General features: G+C 20.7%; 6 protein-coding genes and 2 pseudogenes across 7 annotated transcripts, besides 2 other annotated features; 4 read left to right on the forward strand and 4 right to left on the reverse strand.

Moving 5' to 3' along the window:
- Positions 1 to 1,185: 1,185 nt before the first annotated feature.
- Positions 1,186 to 3,443, reverse strand: PBANKA_0112500 (major facilitator superfamily-related transporter, putative; the record flags this gene model as incomplete). The annotated part of the gene is made up of 4 exons (XM_034564041.1): positions 1,186 to 1,347; positions 1,548 to 1,620; positions 1,735 to 1,826; positions 1,971 to 3,443. 4 exons carry the CDS (start codon positions 3,441 to 3,443, stop codon positions 1,186 to 1,188), a joined length of 1,800 nt encoding a protein of 599 aa, XP_034419726.1.
- A 2,614-nt stretch (positions 3,444 to 6,057) lies between these two features.
- On the forward strand, positions 6,058 to 7,569 carry PBANKA_0112600 (fam-b protein; the record flags this gene model as incomplete). The annotated part of the gene is made up of 2 exons (XM_034564052.1): positions 6,058 to 6,132; positions 6,316 to 7,569. 2 exons carry the CDS (start codon positions 6,058 to 6,060, stop codon positions 7,567 to 7,569), a joined length of 1,329 nt encoding a protein of 442 aa, XP_034419727.1.
- A 2,003-nt stretch (positions 7,570 to 9,572) lies between these two features.
- Positions 9,573 to 11,157, forward strand: PBANKA_0112621 (annotated as a pseudogene).
- Positions 9,573 to 11,157: a sequence feature (PIR protein, pseudogene;~BIR protein, pseudogene).
- Positions 11,158 to 12,451: 1,294 nt separating this feature from the next.
- On the forward strand, positions 12,452 to 13,314 carry PBANKA_0112641 (fam-b protein; the record flags this gene model as incomplete). Its single annotated transcript, XM_034564064.1, has 2 exons — positions 12,452 to 12,520; positions 12,691 to 13,314. The coding sequence occupies 2 exons, from the start codon at positions 12,452 to 12,454 to the stop codon at positions 13,312 to 13,314; spliced, it is 693 nt and encodes a 230-aa protein (XP_034419728.1).
- An 872-nt stretch (positions 13,315 to 14,186) lies between these two features.
- PBANKA_0112661.1 (fam-a protein) lies at positions 14,187 to 15,628 on the reverse strand (the record flags this gene model as incomplete). 2 transcript variants are annotated; one of them, XM_034564075.1, is made up of 6 exons in its annotated part: positions 14,187 to 14,210; positions 14,354 to 14,584; positions 14,678 to 14,781; positions 14,952 to 15,021; positions 15,116 to 15,353; positions 15,498 to 15,628. In XM_034564075.1, 6 exons carry the CDS (start codon positions 15,626 to 15,628, stop codon positions 14,187 to 14,189), a joined length of 798 nt encoding a protein of 265 aa, XP_034419729.1. The 2 variants fall into 2 exon arrangements, with proteins under 2 accessions (XP_034419729.1, XP_034419730.1); XM_034564086.1 differs by lacking the exons at positions 14,187 to 14,210; positions 14,678 to 14,781 and having other exon boundaries at positions 14,535 to 14,584.
- A 3,786-nt stretch (positions 15,629 to 19,414) lies between these two features.
- On the forward strand, positions 19,415 to 20,536 carry PBANKA_0112681 (BIR protein; the record flags this gene model as incomplete). The annotated part of the gene is made up of 3 exons (XM_034564097.1): positions 19,415 to 19,426; positions 19,568 to 20,386; positions 20,477 to 20,536. 3 exons carry the CDS (start codon positions 19,415 to 19,417, stop codon positions 20,534 to 20,536), a joined length of 891 nt encoding a protein of 296 aa, XP_034419731.1.
- A 1,438-nt stretch (positions 20,537 to 21,974) lies between these two features.
- Positions 21,975 to 23,550, reverse strand: PBANKA_0112701 (fam-a protein; the record flags this gene model as incomplete). Its single annotated transcript, XM_034564108.1, has 6 exons — positions 21,975 to 22,055; positions 22,254 to 22,487; positions 22,591 to 22,700; positions 22,862 to 22,928; positions 23,033 to 23,285; positions 23,420 to 23,550. The coding sequence occupies 6 exons, from the start codon at positions 23,548 to 23,550 to the stop codon at positions 21,975 to 21,977; spliced, it is 876 nt and encodes a 291-aa protein (XP_034419732.1).
- A 1,674-nt stretch (positions 23,551 to 25,224) lies between these two features.
- PBANKA_0112721 lies at positions 25,225 to 26,715 on the reverse strand (annotated as a pseudogene).
- Positions 25,225 to 26,715: a sequence feature (fam-a protein, pseudogene).
- Positions 26,716 to 27,069: the final 354 nt, after the last annotated feature.

The following is a 27,069-nucleotide window of genomic DNA, read 5'->3' on the forward strand; positions in this document are numbered from 1 at the left end:
TGGTGGAATTTAATAGTAGAGTAATGACCAAAAAAAAAAAAAATATACATATATATATTATAGCGTATTTATTTTTTTTTATTACAGCTATTATTTCGTTACTATTTGAATTTTATTTTCCCGATTTCTACAAATTTAAAATAAAAATATACAATTGCGTTTGGCCTGAAACGCAAAGGATAAATATTAATGTGGAGATTTTGTAAAACATTAAGTTGTTAAAATATTGTTTTTTTCTGTAAGAATGAAAATAAAAAAAAGGGCTCAATACGCATTATTTATTTTGCCATCATGAACGACAATTTTTTTTCCTTAAAATAGTTGAAACATTAATGTGGGGGGAAATAAGAAAAAACAAAATTTAATATATCACAATTTGTAGAAAAATAAATATTTTAATTTACTATTGTTATTTTCGAATTTTATAAGTCTAAGCGTGTTACATAAAATAAGAATATATATTTTACATATTTTAATAAAATGATAATATGGGTTATTCACACGTTATACTAGTAGAAAGGTTAAATTCTCAAATTTTTTTTTAATTTGAAAATATGGCCCATTTTCATTCTGTTATTTCCCTCAATGATGTTGTAAAAAAGTAATGACATAAAAAACAATATAAATCTTAATAATCTTTTAAATATCCAAAACGTTGGATAAACAAGTTACCAATCAATTGAATATATATAATATAATTATTTGGTTTATTTAAAAAGGAAACAAATAGTAATTATATGTAAAATAAACAAAGCAAAAACATCAGTATATAGCTTGTATACATATAGAATCACAGATTAACTAAAACACAAAATGTATATATGTATGTACATATAGTTACAACTATTCATGGATAGCGGAAATGTATTTATTTAACATGAAATTATTGCGAACAAAAATGGTAGTAACAGCTTTAAACAAGCAAGGATTAATGTATTATATATGAATAAAAACATATGGAAAATGAAACAAAAGGCAATTATTGAAAGTTAAGCAAATACAAATTGACTGCGTATAATGAAATACTAGAATATGTGCCATTTATAAAGAACAAAAAAAATAAGGTAAAGGAAAAAAAAATAGTTAATTATATATATGCACATATTATATAATAATTGTGTATAAACTTAAGTGGGCATCTATATGTAACAAACTAGATAACATTAATCAGTATATATATATAATTTACGAAACAAATCGTATATTTTTATATTTTATCATTTTTTTCTTCGCATAAATGTAAAGTAAAAACGTTCCCAATATTATTACAATAGTTTTGGATGATATTATCATTAAAGTGATTAATAATCCAGTACTTTGACTACGGCAAGTATCTGTAACTTCACTCTGTATTAAGTATATAAAAAATTGGGGGAAATATATATGTATAAATATTATATAGGTTATAATGTCTCGCTATTTTTATATCCACTTAAGAGAGGGCGCATTGAATATAAATGAGCATGCAAACAAATAAATGTGGGTAAAAGGAAAATATAAATATTCCTTAACATGTAACACAATAGATGTATAAATATAATTATTACATTGATAGTAACAACACAATCTGGAGCGAGTGTTCCTTTGATTTTCCCAATAATAATAACCCATGGTATATCACTATAAAAAAAAATAATAAAATATTTATAAATGGAAAAAAATAATAATATCGAATATTTATTCGATTTTTTTAAAGGACACAAAAAATATATTTTGTTTAATTTTAAGAATTACCCCAATATATGTGATAAAAAGGAAGACAATCCAACAGAAAACGGTCTTAAGTTCTTAGGGAAAGCGGCCATAACTAATATATTCTGTCCTGGCTTAAAATATGTACAAAAAAATGAAAAATGGCTAGTCGTTTTCATGGAAGTTTTTCATAATGAAAAGAAAAAGCCTACTAAGTAATGTGAGTTAAATTAAATTTGGATATATATCATACTATGAAATAAACAATTTTATCATACCGATAATGCGAATAAAGCAGTATATCCCAAAAATAACAGAGCTGTAAATATGTATATATTTTTAGTAAATGGTGCGATCATCATACATATACTTCCAAAAACCGAAACAATCAAAAGAGAAAATGACATTAATTTGATAAATTTATAAACAAGAAAATCTTTTTTATATAATTTATTTATATTTTCACTATTTTTAATATGTTCATAATGCTTATCAATATCGTGTATATTTAAATTATTGTAATCCACTAAATATCCCCCAAATATTGTACCGATTATTGAAGATAAGCAAGCTGCTATACTACAAATAATTACGGATAATTTATATGATGGATAAATACCATAACTATATAAAATTGTTGGCCCATATACCAAATGGCATGACATTATGTCTATATGAGCAGTTAAACCAAGAACCACCAACAAAAAAGAAATATTAGAAAAATTATTATATAATAGGGAATATAAATCTGATTCTGTTTTTTCACCTTCTAATGCTTCAATACAATTATCTAATTCAATTTCGAGATATTTATTGTCGCTATTATAATTTTTAGTAGTTGTGATGTTTAAATTATTTTCTGTGGTGATTTTTTGTTCATTACATTTTTCTAAGTTTCCATTTATTGAAGAATCATCATGCTCCAAATTAATATCTTTATCTTTAAGAATATTTGTATTATTCTTATTTTTTTCATAATCATTTTTTTTTAAAATTTTTTCATCAAAAAGGCAGAAAATAAAGGATAGTGCTATTAGGCATATACTCGACGATACAAACACGTGAGGAATAGTTATTTTTAACATTGATAATATAGGGGCTAATAAATAACTCAAACATGTGCCTAATGGACACATCATATAGAATATACTAATCCATGCTCCAGCTCTATGCTTAGAATATGAAAATATCAGTGATGGAATAATCGTAACAAATGCAGCTTCACTGAAACCACAAAAAAACCTACTAAAAATTAAACCATAATATGACTTGATAACAAAAAATATGCTAGTCAATATTAATGCGAGTGCATATTGAAATAAAAATAGCGTAGTTATTTTAAAGGGATCATTTTTATATGCTAAGGATCCAGATATTATTGAATTTATACTTATGCCATATATAAATACAGATACTAAAATTCCTATATGTACATCTACATTTCCTTGTGGATATATATACTTAAAATATGATGATAAATAATCATATGATCCTGATAATATTCCTCTATTTGCATATATTAATAAATGTATTATCGTAACTATTACATAAATAAAGTAAAAATTATTTGCTTTATTTCTTAATTTATTAATATAATTTTCGGCATTTAATAAAATGTTTGCGTGTTTTGAAAATTTATTATTATTACTTATACATTTTTGTTCATAAACTTCCATTTTGAATGATGATGCTTTTTCATTTTGGTGTTGATTATTTTCATTATTTATATCTTCATTTTGTTTATTTATCATTTTTTTCTATAAATAAGTATATATTTATATGTTATATTTGCTTGCATTTATAATTTATTATTATAAATTATGAGATAATTAATATTGATTCATTTTTTTGTTATATTCAAATTTTCATAAATGTGCATAACTTTTTATATATTAAATTGGTTTGAAAATATATGATTTTTGTAATAAATTAATTATTTTTTGTACGATTTTGAAAATTTTGACAATACATCTAAAGATACTTGAAGTCACAAATATATTTTAGTCTAATATTCTTCGCCAAAAATTTATATATTTAAAAAATAGTTACTCAAACAGATTAAAAAATATTACATTTATATAAATGCTATAGTAATCGCGTTTAATATATATAACGAAACAAATCTGGATATATTGTTATATATATATATATATATATATATACGTAATATATTTTTCTCTAATTTTAAAAAATTTATCTATTCACAATTCTCTAACTCAAATTAAGCCACTAGAACTGTCGATTTTGTGAGAATTACTAAATTAAATTGGTAAAATTGTTTTTTTCGCAATTAAATTTTAAAATGTTGCTTAAATATTCTATGCAAATTTTAATGTCATCCCTTCAATTGTTTTAAAATAGAAATTAGTACTTTTATTTTATTTAAAGAAAAAAATAAAAATATATAAATTATATGTTTATATTAAAACAACAATAAAAATATATTAAATCGATTGAAGTTATACCGATTTATGCATGCAATATAATTTACTTAATTACTTATTTATATGAACCCCCAAATAAAAGATTGTCAATATTTTGATAGCATTAAGGGCTATTAGTTTTTCTTAACATTTTTTATTTTTTTTTGTTTTGTGATAATTAAAGGGTATATACAATTCATTAACCTAGTATTTATATATAGTATACATTTTAAGGTATTTAACATAAATTATTTTTTAGTCTTTTAAGAGAGCAAATGATAACACAAAGCATTATTATTATTGTCAACATTTTTTTTTTAATATTATAATAAAATATCCTAAAATTTTTTAGAATTTCCCAATTTCTAGATTTTATAATTTTTCGATTATTTTTATTTCCAACTTGTTTGGTTGTTATAATACTGATAATTCTCAAAATTCAATCAGGAAACATATAAATATTTTAATTAAAATTATTATGTCTATGAAAAATGCAAATAGAAAAATATCGTGATTTAATATAGTGAAGATATAGTTAGAATTTACTAAAACAGGTTAAAGCAATTTATATATGTTTTGGTGTTCTATATAATTAAATATAGAAACAATATAATATCAACTCTATTAATAATTATATATTTTTTATATTTTAGAAAAGATAAGAATCTTTATTATATTCATTTATTTAAAAAAGTAAATAATGTAAGTTTATTATACAATTCTTATAATTTAAATAAAAGTGTATTTTATTTATATTTATAAAGGTAACCTAAAAAGTATTAATGTAGCAAATATAAAAATACCATATGTTGTTAAATTAAATTGATATAATGAAATATAAATATGTTTTAAGAATTTTTCTAATAATGTATTTTTAATTATTTACATATTTAGAGTATATAAGATTGTAAAAGTTCTTTATAAACACAAAAAGTCAGAAATATACATTTTTTGCGTTTAGTATGAACATATATTATAAGATATAGGCCTTAAATAATTTTTTTTTTGCATTTTTGATAATAGATTGTATAAAAATTACAATTTATTTTAATCATGTTTTATTAATATGAAATAATTAATAAGAATGTGGTTATGGTTGTAGTCGAAACATATTTTGTATGACCACGTGGTTATAAAAAGAAAATTGCAAGTATATTTTAATATTAGCTATGTAAATGGAAAACAAATTATAAAACTGAAATAAAATGAAAATTTATTTAAATATAAATAACAATGGTGTTTTATTTCCAGGTTATAATATAATATAAATAATATAATATAATATAATATAATATAAATAATATAATATAAATAATATAATATAAATAATATAATATAAATAATATAATATAATATAATATAAATAATATAATATAATATAAATAATATAATATATTTTTTGATTGGGGCACTAATATGTATTCTGTATTATTTAATAAAAACAATTTGGCATTATAGTTGAGGTATACAAAAATAGAAAAAAAAATCTATAAAGAATTAAAATTTATTAATAAATCGATATTTAAATTATAAATTTTTCTCAAATAGTTTTATAAAAAAAATTATAAAGAAAATATGATTAACTCGCATTTATTTATTGATAATATTTTTATAATTACAGCGTTGAGGCAATGAATACTTAGTATTGATGATTTTTGTTTAAAAATAATTCAATATACCTAAAAAAAAAGTTATATTCATAAATACTTTTAGTGAAATATGTGAAATTTTCAATAATAATTACCTTAACAAATTCTATAAATAATATATAAAATGAGCGAATGAACACATACGTAGATAATTGTTATTATTCCTATATAATAATTCACTAACAAATTTTGTAATAATGAAAAAAATATATAATTATATTAAGATATAAAAATTACATTATCCCAACAATTTTTATGTATACATGTTATTCAATGAATAGATAAAATTAAAAATGAAACCATTTCAGATTTTAAAAAAAATTGTGATATTCTCAATTATTATTTTCTCTTTTGAATATGAACAAAATGTAAGCTGTTCATAATTTGCGTGATTAATGAAAAGATGGTTATTTTTCCTTGTATATATATTTTTTATTTTGTATGAGTTTTATATTATTATAATATGGTGATGATAAAGCATTTATATTTAAAATGAATGGTTATATGTAAATCTACAAGTATATGCTGATAAAATTCTTACTTATTTTCAGATTTTATACGATATAAGGAAAGGAAAAAATGTGTATTCCCAAACAGATTCAATAATTTTTAGAAATGATAGAATATTAAAAGGTTCAACAAATCAATTAGATGCAAATTATTTTTACGATTCCTTTATGACTATTGCATCTCTGAAAGATGAATATGAAGATTGCGGTGAAACACAACCTGAAATATATAATGAACATATTATAAATTTTCATAAAGACAACGAAGAATATAAAAATAAAAATAAATATAAAGAAACAAAAATATGTGAAGAGGGTTGGGATTATATAGATAGTGATAACTATATAGATGATGTATGTGTGAATGAACTTGATGAAATGACAAGTACATATAATAAAAGAGCACGTGCAAATGATAAAAGAACATGTGTAAATGATAAAAAAACATGTGTAAATGATAAAAAAACATGTGTAAATGATAAAAAAACATGTGTAAATGATAAAAAAACATGTGTAAATGATAAAAAAACATGTGTAAATGATAAACCAGTAAGTATAGATGATGATATATTATATATAGATGATGATAGAGTATACATGTTTGATGATAAAGTAAATGTATATAAGAAGAAAAGTATATTTGATGATAAGGGAAGTATAGATGATAAGGGTAGTATATTTGGCAATATAATAGGTGTACTTGAAGATCAATTAGATAAATATAATAAGGAAATTACATTTGATGATAATGACAGTATAGATTATGATGACAGTATATTTGACGATAGAGTATGTATACTTGAAGATCAATTAAATGAATATAATAAGAAAAGTATATTTGATGATAATGAGAATATAGATGATGATGTTTTGAATAAGTTAGAATCTTCAAACGAGGAAAATCATAGTAAAATAAAATATAAGATAGATTTTATTCCATGTTCAGATAATTCAGTAGAAAAAAAAAAAAATTTATCATCGAGATATGACCATTTTAAACAAGTAATAGATAATGAAAATTTCTTGATTATTGATTTCAGTAATTATGAAAGAGAATATAATAGAATTATTTTAACAAATTATAAAAAACATAAATATAATAGTCTTACCAAAGATAAGTTAAAAAAAAAAGTCATAAATATGGGTATAAACATAATAATCGGGGTTTTAATTATTGGAACGATTGGACCTGCACTTCCTTTTATGTTTGCAACGAAAGAAACATTTAGTAATCAAGTAAAGAGCATGTGGAAATTTTACAAAAAAAAAATTACAGAAAGACTCAGAAAGAAATAACCAACTTTTATTATTTTATATGTTTAAACAATTAAATATAATTTTTTGGGGCTTGATTTTTATTATTCGAACGATAAAACATATTTATTATAATTCACAATTTAAAAATTTTTATATAGGTAACAAAAAAGAAAAATAATAATTAATACGAAAAGGAAAGTATACATTTGTGCTCATAAATTATAATATTTCTATCTAGTGCACTTATATAAATTAAATATAGTTAAAGTATAATATAGATATTATATATTTTAATGTTAAAATTTAGATAGTCATCTATGGGAGTTCTTAAAATACTATATTACAATTATTTATTTTAAAAAAATGAAAAAGAGAAATGTAATACATTGACATTAAGTAATTATATTGAGTGCACTAATTATATCGTTATACTGTATAGTGTTATAACATAGGTAAAAGGGAAAAAAAATAATAATAATGGACAGCGTAATAATAACAATAATATATTGATGTTCTAAATACTAACATCTGTGTTATGATTATATGATTCAATTAGATGCATATATAATTTTAAGGTTATAATAAGACTGGAAACTTATATAAAATGGATAATTAATTGTTATAATTTTTATAAGTATTAATTTAATGTAGTAATATTAGAATTAGTACTACCAAGAAAAACAATATTAATTCTAATAACAATTCTATAATTTTACCTAAAAATATTTTTTTTCTATTATAGAACTAAATATAAGTTTATTACAAAATATGTAATGTATAATATATATTTAGGTCCTAAGTAGAAATATGTTCATAGAAATAATAAGCTGTTTTGTATTATTTCTAAAAATTGATCATTACTAAAAAACCATGAGAAATTGTTAAAATTATAAAGTACAAAATTCAAAAATAATATAAATGGAAATTATTTCATCTAATTAGTTTTATAATTTAAAATTAGTTTTAAACTCCATTATATATTAAATAGTTAATAATGATGAAAATAATAATATGGATTTCGTATATACTATTCTAAAACTATTTTATGTCCATGATCAATTTCAATTTGCATTATTTCGAATAAGCTGAATTATGCCTTGTGTGTTTTTTAATTTTAAAAAGATGCATAAAATATGTAGCATAATATTATTTATTAAAATGTATTTATGTATAAATAAAGTTATTGTACATTCTAAAATATGTTATTAATTAACATAAATAAATTAAAAAGACATAGAAATTATGTATAATAAATTTAGAAAAAGAAGTAATATTAAATTATTTTTTTAGTTATTATAACTTAAACAAAAAATATGTTTATATTTAATAAAGGTAATATTAAAAATGATAAATATGATGTACATATTGTTATCTTATATCAATATACGATATCAAATAATGAGATACAAATATGTTTTTAGAAATTATAGTAATCATATATTTATAGTAGTATGGCCTTGGAAACAATTTTATTTAAAAAATATAGAGAATACATATTTCTTCTATATGTGGAAACGTGTGATTATAAAGAACCACATTTTATTTAAATTATTACAATGTTGTACATGATTCTATAATAGTATAATTACAATTGTTATTAAAATTGTGATATTATATATATTTAATTTATAAATATTATCAAAAATGTTTCAAAATAATAAAAAATTAAGATAATTTAGGTGATTGCAATAAAATAAATAGAATATTCCTTTGTTTACAATGTTGGATTATTATTCCATATGAATTTAAATAATAAGAATGTCTTTATTTATGGATATTAGTTGTGTATATAACTAAAATGAGTGCAGCATATATTTATCACAGTATGTATATTATATATTAAAATAATACGATGCCACCTAATATACATATTATAAATAAAATTCAATTATAATAGATAATGGAGCACTATCCACATATTTTTAAACAAAATTATTTATATTTACATTTTTTGGATGTTATATTTATATAAAATGACTAAACATAATTTTTATATATTTTATTAATATATTTTTTTTATTAATTCTATAAATATTTCTTAGTGCAAAATATTTCGCAATGTTAATAAATATTTTAACAATGAAATTGTCGATGAAATCAAATTTAATTCTAATAAGAGTTTATTCAAATTTAATTGCCCTTATCATAAAAAAATAAAAGACATCACAATTGTGAAACTAATTACGAAATAATTAGCACATTAAGTACATATTTATATAATAAATTAAATAGAATTGATAAAAATATAAAAGATGGTGAAAATAATGATCATCAGCATATTGAATATATGTTGTTATGGTTATCCAATATATTACTTCAGATAAGTAAAGACCATAATTCCATTTTATAAAAGTCTTATGAAACATGTTTAAAAAAATATATGGGTAATTTTAATTATTGGAAAGTATTATGTAATAAGAATTATTTGAAAAGTAGTAATATTGTTTACATGAGTCAGTTCTATGAACTATTTTATCAAATATGTAATACAATTCATGAATATAACACAAATAGTAGCACAAGGAATGATCTTGGAAATATTACCACAAAATGCTCTCAAATATATAATAAGATTGATAAATGTGATTCATATATTAATTTACTGAAAATTTTTAAAAAAACATATGATAAATTTAGAGATTTAGTCATAACGAGGAATACAATAAATAATTTAGGTACAGTTATTCAAGAACTTAAACCAGAAATAAGCGCAGATGCTATTACAAAGGAATTTTAAAATGAAGAATGTAAAAAAGTTCATCCAAAATCTCCAAAGGAGAACACAAAAAAATCAGGGGGGGATATAGTAACTACAAATACTGAACAAGGAGGTTCAGGTAGTGGATCGGTTAGTGTACAAGGTGCCACGAAGTGTTACAGGAGCATTTTTTGATATTAGACCATACATTTCTACAATCACATCAAAAGGTATGGAACAATTAAATAATGCTTTCAAGTTTTTTAATGAAAATAAGGAAAAAATTATAAAGGCCACGGATACTATTAAGAATTTATATAGTACATCTATGCCTAATATAAAACTGCTTATGGTACATCTAAGAGTTTTTTAAATGGGATTATTGATGATATAAGTAGCCATCCTAAAAAAGTAGGCATTATTTCTATACAAATTGATGATCAATCCGGTCAGACAGTGATCCACAAAAAACATTGGAAATTTCAAATTCATAATAAAATTCAGTACCACCTATATTTCCACAACCACAGCCTAGAACAATACATGGCCCTCACAAAGCACAGTTAAAATGGTGCATCTAATTTATTACAAAGTCATGGTCCAAAATATAGTAAAGATTCATCAAACATACAAAATGGAAGCACACATTCTGGAACTGACATTAAAATGAACAAAAAACCATAAAATGACGTATATTAACAAACAATAAATTTGATGTAATGGGTATTGGTACTATAGCTATCTCAATACTCATTATTCTACCAATTATTTATAAGGTAAATAAGAAAAAAATTGTTAAATATACAATTTTTAAAATATTTTCTTCATAAATAATTACGAATAAAAAAATATGCCATACATTTTTCCTATTTGTATGTTAGTATTTATCACTTGGGTGGGGAAAAAATCGGAAAGAAAAAAAAACATGAAAAATGTTATAAATTGAAGAAATGGTAAATTCGTAAATTGCGTCTATGAAAAAATGGGATTATTAAATATATACAAACTTATGGAGGCCGATTATGTGTCATTTATTAATTTATTTTTTTGTTTATTTTTTTTGTTTATAAAAGAAAAGACGTTTTTTTGGAATGATAAATTTAATTAACTTATATTTGAAGTAAATTTTAAAAAATATATAAATTTAAATAATAATAAATAGTAAATTTGTCTATTAATATAAAGAAGTATTGTGTATATATGATAAATGTCAAAAGTTTGTTTCTTATTTTATAATAAAACACAAAATAAAATTTCTATATGATGAAAATCTCTATTATAACTGAATTATAATACTTATTTGTCTTTAATTATTATTTATAAAAGTCAAATATTGTATTGTTTAAATACAAAAAGTATCTTAACATTTGTTAAATGAATATGCTGAAGATAAAGTTAATAGAATTAAGTATATTTTATTTTTCGATTTGAGATAAAAATATATTGGTTCTATATGTATTACTTTTGTGATTTAATATTATAATTTGATTATTTGTTTGGATTGCATTTGAAGATATGAATATTTTATATTATTTAATGGAAATCATATATTTGGTGGTGTATATGCATAGATATATTATATAAATAAAATGATTATATACCAATTTATGAAAAAAAAAATTTACAAAAAAGTGGTAAACAAAATATATAATATTATTAAATAATACTTAAAATTGAAAAAATATAACAACAAAATATAATAAATTAAAAATAATTTAAATGTAAATAACAAAGATGCTTCGTTAATCTTTTCATTATAAGTTTGTATTTATTCAGATATAAAATATATATGTATATAATATTTTATTATTTTAATTGATATTTATTAATTTTTTCGTATTAAGCAATAATAGAAAAATATAAGTTTATAAAATATTAAAACCGTCTACTAAAAACACCAATGTATTATAAATTATATTAAAAACGGTGTATTTTTTAGAGAAAAGTTAATATTTCTTTGAAAAAAAATATAATATATATATCCATAAGAAATTTTAATGAAATAACGAAATTTATTATAACAATTACATTAATTAATTTTACAAAAAGTGTAAAAAGTTAATAAATGAAATAAATTCGTTTTTTTTATAGATATATTCATTTATTCATAAATTTTAGAACAAAAAACTAGTAAATATTACTATTTTGTGAATAAATATCAAGTTATCAACATTATCTTAAACTACATATATTAGCTCATTTATTTAATAAATAAAGGTAAAAATGAGAGTCAGTATTTTAAAATGCGTTCTTTTTTCAATTGTTATTTGTTCTTTTGAATATGCCCAAAATGTAAGTTACATATTATTTTATTATTAATAATATTTCATTATAGTTTTTGTATCTATTTGTTTCACATTATCCTTATATTATTGTTTCATGTATTGGTAAGGTATACTTAAGTTAAACCAACAATTAAAATTAATTACATATATGTTAATAAATATTTCATTTCTTTTCAGGAACTATACTTTGTAAACGATAGAGGGATATGGCTTGAAAGGAATGTAATAAACTTTAGAAATAATAGGATATTAGCATATGCAGATAACGAATTTGATTTATATGATTTTTATCAATCAACTTTGAGTCTTGCAAGTCAACTTGGTGATTGTGTTGAAGGTAACAAAGAAATAGCACACCTTCGAAATATTATAGATTCACATATAAAGAAACATATAGAAAATAATACATTACCCAATTTAAATAATTTAGATAAGAAAACTAAAAATCTGACTAATGAACTTCGAAAAGAATTAAAAAAACAGATTGCTGATAAAATGAATGGTGAATTAGCAATACAGCCGATAGATGATCAAATAATAATAAAAAAAGATGAAAATTGTTCTGTATCAGAACATGAAGGCTTTAAACAATTGAAAAATAATGAAAATAATAAAATTACATCAAGTAATAATTATAAGGAACCCAAAGCAAATCAAAAGTTTAAAAAAATTCTAAAAAAACTATTTAAGATGATGATGACGAATTTAGTTTTTTTGGCGATAATACTATCATCAGGGCTCTTAATTCCACTTATGCTTTTAATTCCACGAGGCTCATTTGACGGAATTGAGAAATGGTAAAAATCTATGAATTAACATTAAAAAATTTAGAATAATCACTCTTTATTATTTTGTTTTATTATATTTGTTTAAATGGCTAAAACTAATATATTTGATACTCTATGGCATAAAAGTTACACCTTTTTACGTTCTATAGAATAATGAAATTTGATTTAATTGTTTGTTTTATTATTATATATATTTTAATCTAATATATAATCATGTTACATAACTAATTTATCCTTTTCTAATGTTTGTTAAAAACTCATACTTATTTCCATGCATATATATTATATATGATATATTAATGGAATTTTAATTTACTCATTTTTAGTTAATATTTATAATTATTTTAAGTAAATTTAATTTAGACACATTTATTAATAAGATTATAAGGTATATATAGGATTTATGGTTTTGTACTATGAGTTATAGTTTTGTTCTATGGAATCTATGTTTTGGTGTAGAACTATATTTTTATTAATTTGTTTAAAATTTTATCATATTTATTTTTCTATAAATGGTGATTAAATATATGTCATATCTGTATGTTTAGTCTCGAGATGATGTCTATGCTTGTAAAGAAAAAAGGGTGATAATTATTAAATGAAAGGAGTATCATAAACCGTAACAGTTTTATTTTTAGTATTTAAAAAATTAATACATATAGATGCATCTAATATTAAAAGACATAAACAAATCATATACAAAAAAAACATTCTTAAAACAAAAGAAAAATTTATGATGATAATTTAAAGCAGTCATTATACATGGAAACAAATCGTTTTATTAACATAAATATTATAATATTACAGTACTGAAAAATATATATAAATATATGTTTATTTATTAGGGAAAAAATAATTTACAACATTTGCAATAATGCATTTTTGTTAAAAGGAAGCATGCCCATCAATCTAAGAAAAAGGCATAAATGGATGAATATATAAAATGTTTACATTTTTTGCAAATTATAAATATGCACATTTATTTAAAATAATATTTTTTTAACAATTGTTGAAATAAATTATTATGTTATTAAAATTTGGATATCGCTTACAGATTCGATATAAGTGACATCAACAAATCTTTTTTTTTTTTCAATGAGGTATCCAATTAAGTTAACAAACGTTTTTTTTAATTTTCCTTTTCTAATATCTTCTTCAGAATCAATGTCAGTTATGAATAAACTAGAGTTTTCTATTATTGTGTTTTGATGTTTTTTATTGGAAGGGTTGTGATCATTTATATTTGCTGACGTATAGGCAATTATAGTTGTGTCTTCTGATACCTACAAAATTAATAAAAATATATTGCATCAATTATTGTGAATAATATGAAAAATACAATTTATAACGAAATAGAAGAGGAAAGCTTTCCTTACTTCAACCTTTGTAGCTAAAGCATAAAAATATTTCTGACGGCGTCCAAATTTTTTTTTGTAACGTTGTTGTATCATTACTAAATTTGGATTGTACACACGGACAACTTTTAAAAAAAATAATAATTTTGCATCATGTAAATTAAAATATTATAAATTTGAAGACATGGGAAACAATAAATAGTATCATATAACAATGGCAATAATAAAACACGAAATATCGAATAAATAGTAGCAATAATATTTTGATTTGACTAATTATTTATGTTTTATATACTTTTAACAAAGCCAGTATTAAAAGGATTGAGATGATTGGGATTCCATAACATGTTTATTATTCCATTATACTAATGGAAACAAAGAGAACTATATATATATAAACTATAATAATTTTTTATTTTAATTTGGTTTATAATTTTAATATTGTTCTTTAATTGATACCTTATCGGAATCATAAAATTTAAATTTAATTTTTTGAACATCTGTATGGTCTTGATGTTTTTTTTTATAAACAAACATACTAATACCAGGATTTTTTCTACATAATTTATAATCATCATTACTTGTAGCATGATATTTTAAATGTGTTACAACCTCGTTCATAAGTTTTTCTGCGTTTATAGTTTCTTCTGGATCGGTACATAATAGGTGCTTGTTTTTTTCATATAATTCTTCTGGACTATCATTGATGAAAATGAACATATTTATATATATATATATATAAATAAAAGTATTGTATTTATATTATAAAATTGTTGCACATGCGTACATTTAACATTTTCATAACGAAATATGTAATATACATATTGTTTTATTGTCTTACGTAAGATAATAATATGCTGATTCGGATGTTGCATTTTCTCCTGAAGCAAGTTCAGTTGCAAGGGTTTTATTATTCACATATAGGGAGATGGTTAAAATAAATAAAACAATTTGAATATAAAGCTTATTCATTTTTGAACTTTACGAATAAAATATTAAAATATATATTAATATTTTTTTTAATTAAAAATTAACAACTCGAAAAGTTGTGCAACATAATTAAAATTGAAGCAAATGATTTTCTCTAATAAAATATAAAAAACAAATATTTATTTTAAAAAAATACAAATTATTATTTAAACAACAATTTTTATGTTTTTATCAGATTTATAAGTTTAATATATTTTTTATTTAATTAGTTCAACCACAAAATGACGCTAACAAAATAACAGAGCATTTCATAAATATTGAATATCAAAAATATTATGATTCATAATTTCATTAATATTATAATATCTAAAAATTAACAATTTTAATTATATTATATAAATGATATTTTGAACATATAGAATTATGAATAAATATGTTTTATATTTATAATTGATTAACTTCAGTCTAAAATTTATAAAACACCCCATTGCGCATGGAATACATATATACTTACATTAATAAATAAACGAGGCAATAGTAATGTAAATATTAGATTAAAATAATTTTTTTGCTATTTTTCTTCAGTTGCTTTACAAAATTTCTTTGATAATGGATAGTTTTTAATTAAAACATGCCTATTATATTTATAAATATTAAAATAATTAATTTAATCTGAAAAATTTAGTTAATTTTATATATTACTAATCTACTATAATAACAATATTTTTTACCTCATCATAATAATAATAATATGACCAGGTTTATAGTATGATAATCAAACATTTTGTAATTTTATTATTACTTTTAATACAAATTTTACTAAATTACATTTTTCTAGCAAATTTGTTAATTTTATAAAAATTATTTTGGGTATAATATTGACGCTCATGCTTTTTTATAAATAATACAAATTATAAATTTCCTTTTAATAGTAAAACAGAGTATATATAAAATTTAAAAAAATACAAATAAATAAAATATAAATAAAATTATGAAACATAAAGTTGCAAAGTCAAGAAATGTATATATATAATTAATTTATTTTTTAATTATAATATTCTAATGTTGAGGTGTTCATGCTTTATGGGTTAGAGTTCTGTGCTATGGGTTATAGATATGTTTTATGGAATATATGTGTTGGGTTATGGTTATACTTTTATTAATTTGTTTATAATTTTATCATATTTATTGGTCTATAAATGTTGATTAAATATATATACCATTTACGTATGGTTAATCTCTAGATGAAGTCTAAATGTGTAACCAAAAAAGGGGTACGGCAATTAATATGAAAACGACCACATCACATTTTTTCATAAATTATAGTATATATAATTGAGTGTTTATATCGATATAATATGATTAAAGTAAAATATTTATATTGTATATATTAATATATATGAATTCGTATTATGCTATATCATAATTGCCTATTATATAAAATTTGTTAATATGTGACTATATTGCATTATGCATAACACAATATGTTTCTTTATTTGATGAAAATTCTATTTAATAAAGCCTATAATTTGTGTCGCTATTATTTTGATTTAAATTTTAAATTCGCAACCAAACTATATAGTAATCTTATACATGAGGGTATAACATATAATTATATTCGTTTGGAATAGTTGTCTACAATATAATATACCTTCGGGTTAATATGTATATAATTAATATTAAGTATAATACTAGTATATAATAGGTATTCATAAAATATAGATTCATAAAACATCGATCGAGGTTCAACAATACGACGATATTTATAAAAGACGTTTTATACATTTAACATTTTTAATAATAAAATAAAAATCGCATTATATATACAGCATTTTTTAAGTTTTAATTGTGTTACTATTTTTTTTTTTATTTTACATTTGTATTAATAGAAATTGCTTTGTATGCCTTAACTTATTTATCATAAGGTATAATAATAGATTAATCACTATTCATTTTTAAACTTTCAACTTTTGAGGGATAAATAAATTATATTTTAAAATAGTTAAAAGAAAAAATATAAGCATATTAATAAAATTTCATATCATATTTTGTTCTAATAATTATAATTAATATGATAGATGAACTAGAGTTATTATTATATACATATAATATAATAAAATACTCTACCAATAACTAATTTTGAAATATTGCTTTATTGTGAAAACTTCATATTATTAAATATTAATATTAACTTTGTCGAGAAGGCAAATAATAATTAATTTCTTTTGAGATAATAATATTTTTTATTAGGTTATCATATATATACAAATTCAAAATTTATATTTTAAATATATTGTTATTACAAAATAATATATATGTTATAAAATGATGTACTTAAAAGCAATGCGACATAGAAAATTAATAATTAGATTAAAATATTGCTCTTGAGTGCATTAGTTATCGCATTGCAGTGTACAGTGATATATCATTAGTAACAACAATAATATTAGATTAATATATTATTTTATTTTATTCAAGCAGGTTGATATATATTATTAAACTTCTAATAAGAATAAAAATGTATGGATGCATTATAAAATGAAATGTTATAATTTTTAGTTAAGTAAACTTTTAATGCGATAATATTGAACTAACACTACCAAACAAAATAATATTAATACTTATAGTCTTCTTAAAAATATTGTTTTTCATCATAAAACTAAATATAGTTTATTATAAAATATAAAAGCAAACTATATATTTAGAAAAATAATAGTTCTAAGTTATTTTTAATTAAGAATTTTAATGTATACATGAATTAGAAACCTTAATGTTAGAAAATATAAGACATTATTAAACTATGTAGAATAAGTAAATTTTATATGGCTGCATTATTGTCTTAAAAAAACATACTTCCTTTATATCTCCTCTCGAAGTGCAATATACTAACCTAATATACATAGTTTTCTATTATACTTTAAAAATTACATCAATACTTATTTATGTGTTATATATTTAATATTTGGTAAGTATGATTTTAAAAAATATTTACGTTCAAAGGCTTATTTAAACTTATAAATATCTTAATAAATATGGGGTCAGTGCTAATTGTTTTAAACCGTGGAAAAGACGTGTAAAATATATTATAAAATTACATAATAAGGTATATTTTTAAATTGAATTATATAAAAATAAAAATGAAGTTATTGAAATGTTAAAATATAATTGGAATGTATATATATTAATTAAAAGTATTATTAAATTTATTTAATTTGCATAAAAAGTGGAGCATATAACTTAATTTGAAAATACTATAATTTTAGAAAAAACTATATTATATATTATAAGAAACAAGTATATACAAATTTAATATACCTTAAAAAATGTCTATTTATATACTGTTAAAGATTATAGTAATAATAAAATTTTTTATTTTTTAGATTTATACAGTATTTAAGTTTTAAAAGATAATCATTAAAACATAAGATATAAATATATTCCTTTTCTATGTTCAAACATAAATACAAGGAAATATATTTAAAATTTTTTATAAAATTATATCCATTTTTATAATAAAGTTATACTAGATGTTAGTAAGAACAACATTTTTTGTATAAAATGCATCATATATACATTTGATCAAAAATGTATTAAGCAACCCTCTATCTAAGGTAATTTAGCTAATTATTATAAAAAGAAATAGAGAATTTCTTTAGTAATAGTATTATTTTATTATTCTATATTAACTATTGGAAAACTTATAATATATTTAACTACAGAAAATTGTTATATATAGGGTTAAAGTATTAGCGTCAAGTATTTGATGCAGTGCATATAAAGCAACATGATTGTACCTAATTTACAAATCTAAAATTAAATTTCATCACAATGAATAAGGAAGTGATATATGGATTTTTTTAATAATAATAATTTCCTTTACATTTTTTGATATTTTGTTATATATAAATATCATTAAATTTTATTTTAATAAAATTTTCAATAATATACATTTCTAATAATTGTTTTTAAATGTTTCCTTAGTGTGAAAGGTTCAAGAATTTATCGACGAATTTTACATATCAATCGAGTAATCAAAACTATAAAATTGAAAATAATAATGATTTCAAAAAGTATTGTAGTAATCAAAATTGTGTTAATGCGATCGAAAAAGTTAATGCTGGATGTTTATATTTGCTTGATGCATTCTTTAAGGATTCTAATTTGTTTAAGTCTGTTGCCAAAAGTAACATCGATATTGTTGATTACATTTTGCTATGGTTAATTTATATATTAAGCCTAAATGGAAATGAAATAAAAAACAGTTTAAAGTTTTTTTATACTACACATATAAATAATCATAAGTATAATGAGGAAATAACTGGTGTTGAAACTTATTATAATAGTTATAAGGATCTTATAGTTAAAAAACACGATATGACGAATGTGAATATGAATAAAAATATTATATCTATATTATATGATGCATTTAATATATTATGTAATATGTATATTGAATTTGATGTAAACAATATAGATTGCAAGAAATATTTAAACAAAGCTAATGAATTTGTTGAAAAATATAAAAAACTTAATGAATATCATAATAATAATAATGATGCCAATTCATATAATAAAATATTATCTACTTTATCAACTGATTATAATAATTTTAAAAATACATGTAAAAATGCTAAATGTAACGATACTCCATCTCTTCCATGGATAACAACAAAAATTTCTCTACAACATTCTGCACAAGGATTTGAAGATACATCATCAATTTTGTCGTTAGCAAATAAATTAATTCCAGTTTTATCGATATTATTTACAATAGCAATTTTTTGCGGGATTTCTTATAAGGTAAATAATAAGGGATTTGTAAATTATTTTCGTGATTACTTATATGTGATTATCAAAAAATATATAATATGTTTACCATTTTTATATTAGTATTCGTTATTTGGATTTCGAAAAAAATGTAAAAAAATAAAGAAGAGAACTTATCATTAATATATGGTTCGAAGAGTAGTGCTATTTCAGGAATAGTAATAATGATTTATATATGTTAAGAAATTTTATATTTAGAAATAAGTAATTTTTACATAATTTTTGCATAATTTTTATATATTTTTATGTTGTGAGTCAGGGTTATGTTTGTGGACCCCATATTCGGGATAGGGTTAAGTATTATATTGCATTTAATTTTGCATAATTTTTTATAATTTGATAACATTTATTAGTTTAAATAATTGTTTTAAATATATATAGGAAATAAATTATTAAGATATGTAAAGGATAAGTTGTAGTTTTTAATATTTATGTTAAGTGTAAATATTTAAGAAAAAATGAGGATGAAGAAATATATTTTGAAAATTATAAGAATTTCATTTCGTGTTAATATAACTTAATGTTAAATGTGTTGAACTATGTACTTTTTGTATTTTATTGTTAATTTTTGGTTAATGGTTTATGGGTCAATTTATCAAATATTGCAATCGACTTGTTCCTAGAACAGAACACTGCTTTAAGTGATTACAATTCATAATATAAGAAACTGGGGTAGAAGGAAGGGAAGTAAGGAAAAAACATGAAAAAGGTCATAAATTGAGTTGATGAGAAAATGGGATTATTAAACATATAGAAAGTTATGCATATCGATTCTGTACCATTTATTTATTTTATAAAAAGGAACAATTATTTATAAATTTAATTAATAGTTTTTGTTTTGGGTTCAGATTCTTTGGATCTGAATTTAAAAGTCTATATAAATATCGAAAAATTATAAGTAATTTGGTTTATAAAGACAATTAAAAAATGGATTTTTGTGTAATATTATAATATAAATATATGGATTTTAATAATCCATATAAAACAATGTTGTATCGTTGACTTATTTGATTTCGAATTATAATTTTCTTTTCTATAATTCTAAAAATATATTAGTATTCATTATTTGGAATTCGAAAACAGTTCCAAAGAGAAAATTTAAGAGAGAAAAAAATAAAGAGAAAATAAATCATTAATAGATGATTTAGAGGATGATTATTGATATATTTAATGGTTTCTAAGCTTGATAATAACAATGGGGAGTTGTATATGCATAATGAAAATAAGGGAAATAGTACAAGAAAAATACTAATTTATATATTTCTACATATAAAAGGATTATCAATATTAATATGAACAGGGAGAATAAAGAAATATTTTTCACAAATTATAATGATTATATTTATGACGTTCGCCAAAATAAATATATGCATCCTTATGTTAAAACGATTTAAAGAAATTATATAGAAAGTAAACTTTATTAAAAAATGTGGTTATGGAAATAAATTAAAATAGACATCATATATGAAAGCATATTTATTTTATTAATAATGTATTACAACATTAAAATGATCAAAAATATTATGAGGATTGCACACTATTTCTTGAAAATTATGGTAGTTTATCTCTTAATAGTTAGTATTTGTGATAAATTAATTATTCTAATTAATAAATCTTCAAAAATAGTGGTATTAATATTAATCTGTGAACAAAAAACAAAAATGGATAAATATATAAAAGGAAATATTATAGTTTTATGCGGATGAACATCATATATTATAAATATTTACATTTATATAAATGGTATGTATTTTTTATAAGTGATAAAATAGGATAACGAAATAACAAAATAAATCGTGGAATAAAATTATTAAGTTATAAAAATTCGTAGATTGCTTACAGAGTTGAGATAGGTAATATCAACGCAATCCCTTTTTTTTTGAATTATAAATCCAGATAAATTAACAAACATTTTTGTCAATTCTCCATTTCTAATATCATTTTCTGAATAAATTTTTGGTTTGAATAAGTTTGCACTTTCTACAATAGTGTTTGTATATTTTTTTTTATCGACACTGTTATAGTCATTTACATCAGATGATGTATAGACAATTATAGTTGTGTCGTCTGATACCTAAAAATGAATCAAAAATATATATATGTTTTGCATAAATTACACTATATAATGTGTAAATTTTCATTTTTAGAGGGATGAACTAAAACAAATGTTTCCTTACTTGAACTTTTTTTGCTAAAGCATAGTAATATCCATGGAACGATATAGCATCATTTTTGTAACGCTGTTGGATCATCATTAAATTTGGAGAGTATGCACGTGCAACTTTTTCTAAAAAAAATTATATGTTTACATAAATGTAAATTAGGACATTACGAAAAATAACGAGTAAGAGATAAAAAAACAGTATTATAGAATATTGGAAATAATAAAAGATGAAATATTGGATATTGGGAATCGTATATTAAATTGATTGATTATTTGGTTAATACCTTTAACAATTTGATCACCAACATATTTGGCATTTGAATTCCATAACATGCTTATTATATAATTATACTAATGAACAGGGAAAAAGCATATATATATATATATATGTAATAATTATTTTTTAATTTTAACTTAATATTATGACTTAAAAATGCTTCCTTGTTAATTCATACCTTGTCTGGGTATTTGATTTTATGATTAAATTTAAAAATTAATGTATTTCTATGTTTCTTATAATATGCAATTGAATCCTTACTGAATTTATGATATAATTTGTAATCATCCGTACTTGCAGCATGGTATTGTAATAACAGTTCAGCTTCATTCATAACCTTTTCTGCTATTTCAATTTCTTCAGGGTATACACATGAGTTGAAGGATTGTTCTTCAATTGTTCCTTCTGAATAATCATTGGGAAAAATCGACCTTTTAATTTGCAAAGAAAAAATATAAATGAATTTATAGACTGATGTTTTTACTATTCAATCTTATGTAGATATACATTTCCATAAATACGAATTATATTCGATGTGAATATATATACTGTCATATTTTCTTACATGCTAGGTGGCCGAGCAAATCTTCGTAAAGCTTCAATACCTGAATTAGCCTCAGCTGCAAAAGTTTTATTGCTCATATATACGGATGAAATTAAAAGAGAAAAAATGATTTTAATATATCCTTTACTCATTTTCGATTTTAATAAACAAAATACTAATAAATTTATATATATTTTTTTAGATTAAAAACTACAAACCAGGAATTCGAAAAATTGTGCAAATAAAATTAAAATCAAACAAATTTTCGAAAAAACTATAAAAATAAAATTTATTTAAAAAATAAAAAATATATATTTAATTAGTTTGGTTGCAAGTATTGAATACCCAAAGCTTTCATAAATAAAATGAGTATGCATAATATTATGGATTTGGGGTTATAAAATGTTATAATAAATAAAAATAAACAAATTTAATTATGTAATATCTTTAATGTTGCATTATTAATATATAAGTTTTTTGAGTTTTATAGCTCATTCAACTAAAACATACTTTAAAATAAAATTTATAAAATATGCTATTATGCATGGAATTATATATGATACCTTACATATGTTACAAAGTTGTATAATTTTAGCTATCACCAACGCCAACAATTTAAAATATAAAGAAAATGATATAAAAAATATATTTAGTTTAATGAATATTTTTTAATATATATGATTTGAATATAATTATACATATAATATGCTGGCAATTATATAAAAAATATAGCTTTGTTATTTCTTTCTATTTGTTTTGAACGTAAAACATATTTTTTATGTTTTTATGTATTAACATAGCTTAATCTAAGGTAATAGTTACATTAGTTTGTGTATTAATGCGTTACTACAACTGTAACAATAATACCATTTCCTATTCATCATAACAACACATAATAAAATTTATATTAAATCGTATATTTTTATTATACCTAATTGTGATATCTGTAATTTTTTTATTATTAATTTTAATAAAAATTTTCTAAATATTTTGCTGATAAATTTTAAAGAGATAAAAATTGTTTGATGCTAGTAATATTGATGCATATTTTTGTAAATTTATGGGAATTATAAAACATATTTTTTATTTAGCAAGATATATAATATAAAATAAAAAACTTAAAATACAAAAAATATTTTATTTTTTAGTTACAATTGTCTCGGTGTTAAGGTGTTTATGGTTCTATTTCTGGGTCAAAGATGGTTTAATTGGCTCATATTTAATAATATTTGGTTGTTTAAAAGTCTATTAAATAAACAATAAATATATTTATATATATAAGATAGTGATGCCGTGTAATTCTTATGAGCTATTTTTAAATAACCATAAACACATTTTTTTTTTAGAAGGCATGGATAATACATTTATGCTAAAAGCTTCAAAGAGTTATCCCTATATAGATAAGAAAGAAAGAATTGAAGATACTAATAATATTATTTTTTCGAGGTTTATGTGTCTCGTTTGATTAATTTTAAAACATTATTAGTTTAACATCTTAAATAGTATACATAAATAAAAAATCGCTTAAATATATGGGATATCCCCCCAAATTTTAGCCGATAGATGATGTTTATGTTTGGTAAACCAAAAGGGTGATAAGTATTAAATGAAAGAAATATCATAAATAATAACATTTCTACTTGTAGTATTCAAAAATTAATACATATAGATGCATCCTAATATTAAAAGACATAAACAAATATATATACTTTTTCAAAACGGAAAAATGTGTTTTATGATGGTAATTTAAAGCAATAATTATGCACGGAAATAAATTGTTTTATTAACATCAATCTTCTAATATTACGATTCTGAAAAATATATGTTTATTTATGAAGTGATAAATAACCTATAACTGTTTCAATAATGCATTTTTTGTTAAATGGTACAATGTCTATTAATCTAAGAAAAAAAACATAAATGGATGAATATATAAAATGTTTAAATATTTTGCAATTATAAATATCTACACATTTGTTTAAAACAATATTTTTTTAACAAATGTTGAAATAAATTATTATGTTATTAAAATGTGGATATTGATTACAGATTCAACGTAGGTAATATTAACACAATCGCCTTTATTTCAATGAGGTATCCAGCTATGTTAACAAACATTTTTTTAATTCTCCTTTTCTAATATCATCTTCAGAATCAATCTCAGTTTTGAATAAACTTGCACTTTTTACTATTTCGTTTTTATATTTTCATTGGAAGGGTTGTGATCATTTATATCTGCTGAAACCCTGACAATTATAGTTTTGTCTTTTGATATCTACAAAATTAATAATATATAGTTGCATAAAATATTGTGAATTATATGAAAAATATGATTTGGGGGGGACGAAAAATAAATTTTCCTTACTTCAACATATGCAGCTAAAGCATAAAAATATTTCTGACAGTTCATAGAACTATCTTCGTAACGTTGTTGTACCATTACTAAATTTGGATTGTACACACGGACAACTTTTAAAATAATAATAATTTGCATTATGTAAATTAAAATATTATGAATTTGAAGATATGGGAAACAATATATAGTATCATATAACAATGTCAACAATAAATCATGAATTTCTAAAAATAGTAACAATAATATATTAATTTGACTAATTATTTATGTTTTTGTATACTTTTAAAAGAGCCAGTATTTAAAAATTTGCATAATCGGGGGTCCCATGACATGTTTATTATTTCATTATACTAATGGAAACAAAGAGAAATATATGTATAATCAAATTATAATAATTTTTTTATTTTAATTTGATTTATAACTTTAATATCGTTCGTTAATTGATACCTCATAGCATTTACGAGCTATATAATGCATTTTTTTTAATATTCTGGGTCGGATTGATGTTTTTTTTTAAATAAAAACAAAGAACTATTAGAATCTCTATCATAAACTCTATAATCATCTATATTTTGCAGCATGATGTTCTAAATGTTTCACAGCTTCGTTCATAACATCACCTGCTTTTATAGTTTCTTCTGGATCGGTACATAATAAGTGCTTGTTTTTTTCATATAATTCTTCTGGACTACCATTGATAAAAATGGACATATTTTTTATGCGTATAAAAATAAAGGTATTGCATTTATATTATAACATTGTTTCGATGATGTATATTTAATATTTTCATAATGAAATATGTAATATATATATTTGTTGTATTTTCTTACGTAAGATAATGATATGTTGATTCGGGTGTTGTAGATCTTCCTGGAGAGGGTTCAGTTGCAAGGGTTTTATTATTCACATATAGGGAGATGGTTAAAAAAAATAAAACAATTTGAATATAAAACTTATTCATTTTTGAACTTTACAAACAAAATATTAAAATATATATTAATATTTTTTTTAATTAAAAATTAACAACTCAAAAGTTGCACAACATAATTAAAATTAAAGCAAATAACTTTCTCCAATAAAGTATAAAAACAATTATTTATTTTAAAAAAATACAAATTATTATTTAAAAGAAAAATTTGTATGCTTTTATCAAATTTATAAGTTTAATATATTTTATATTTAAATAATCCAACTATACGACAACGTCAAAAACAAAAGCTTTGATAAATAATGAATATCAAAAAGATTATTATTCATAATATCATTAATACTATAACATCTAAAAATAAATAATTTTAATTATATAAATGATATT

This window comes from Plasmodium berghei (assembly GCF_900002375.2).
Source record: "Plasmodium berghei ANKA genome assembly, chromosome: 1".
Classification (NCBI taxonomy): domain Eukaryota; phylum Apicomplexa; class Aconoidasida; order Haemosporida; family Plasmodiidae; genus Plasmodium; species Plasmodium berghei.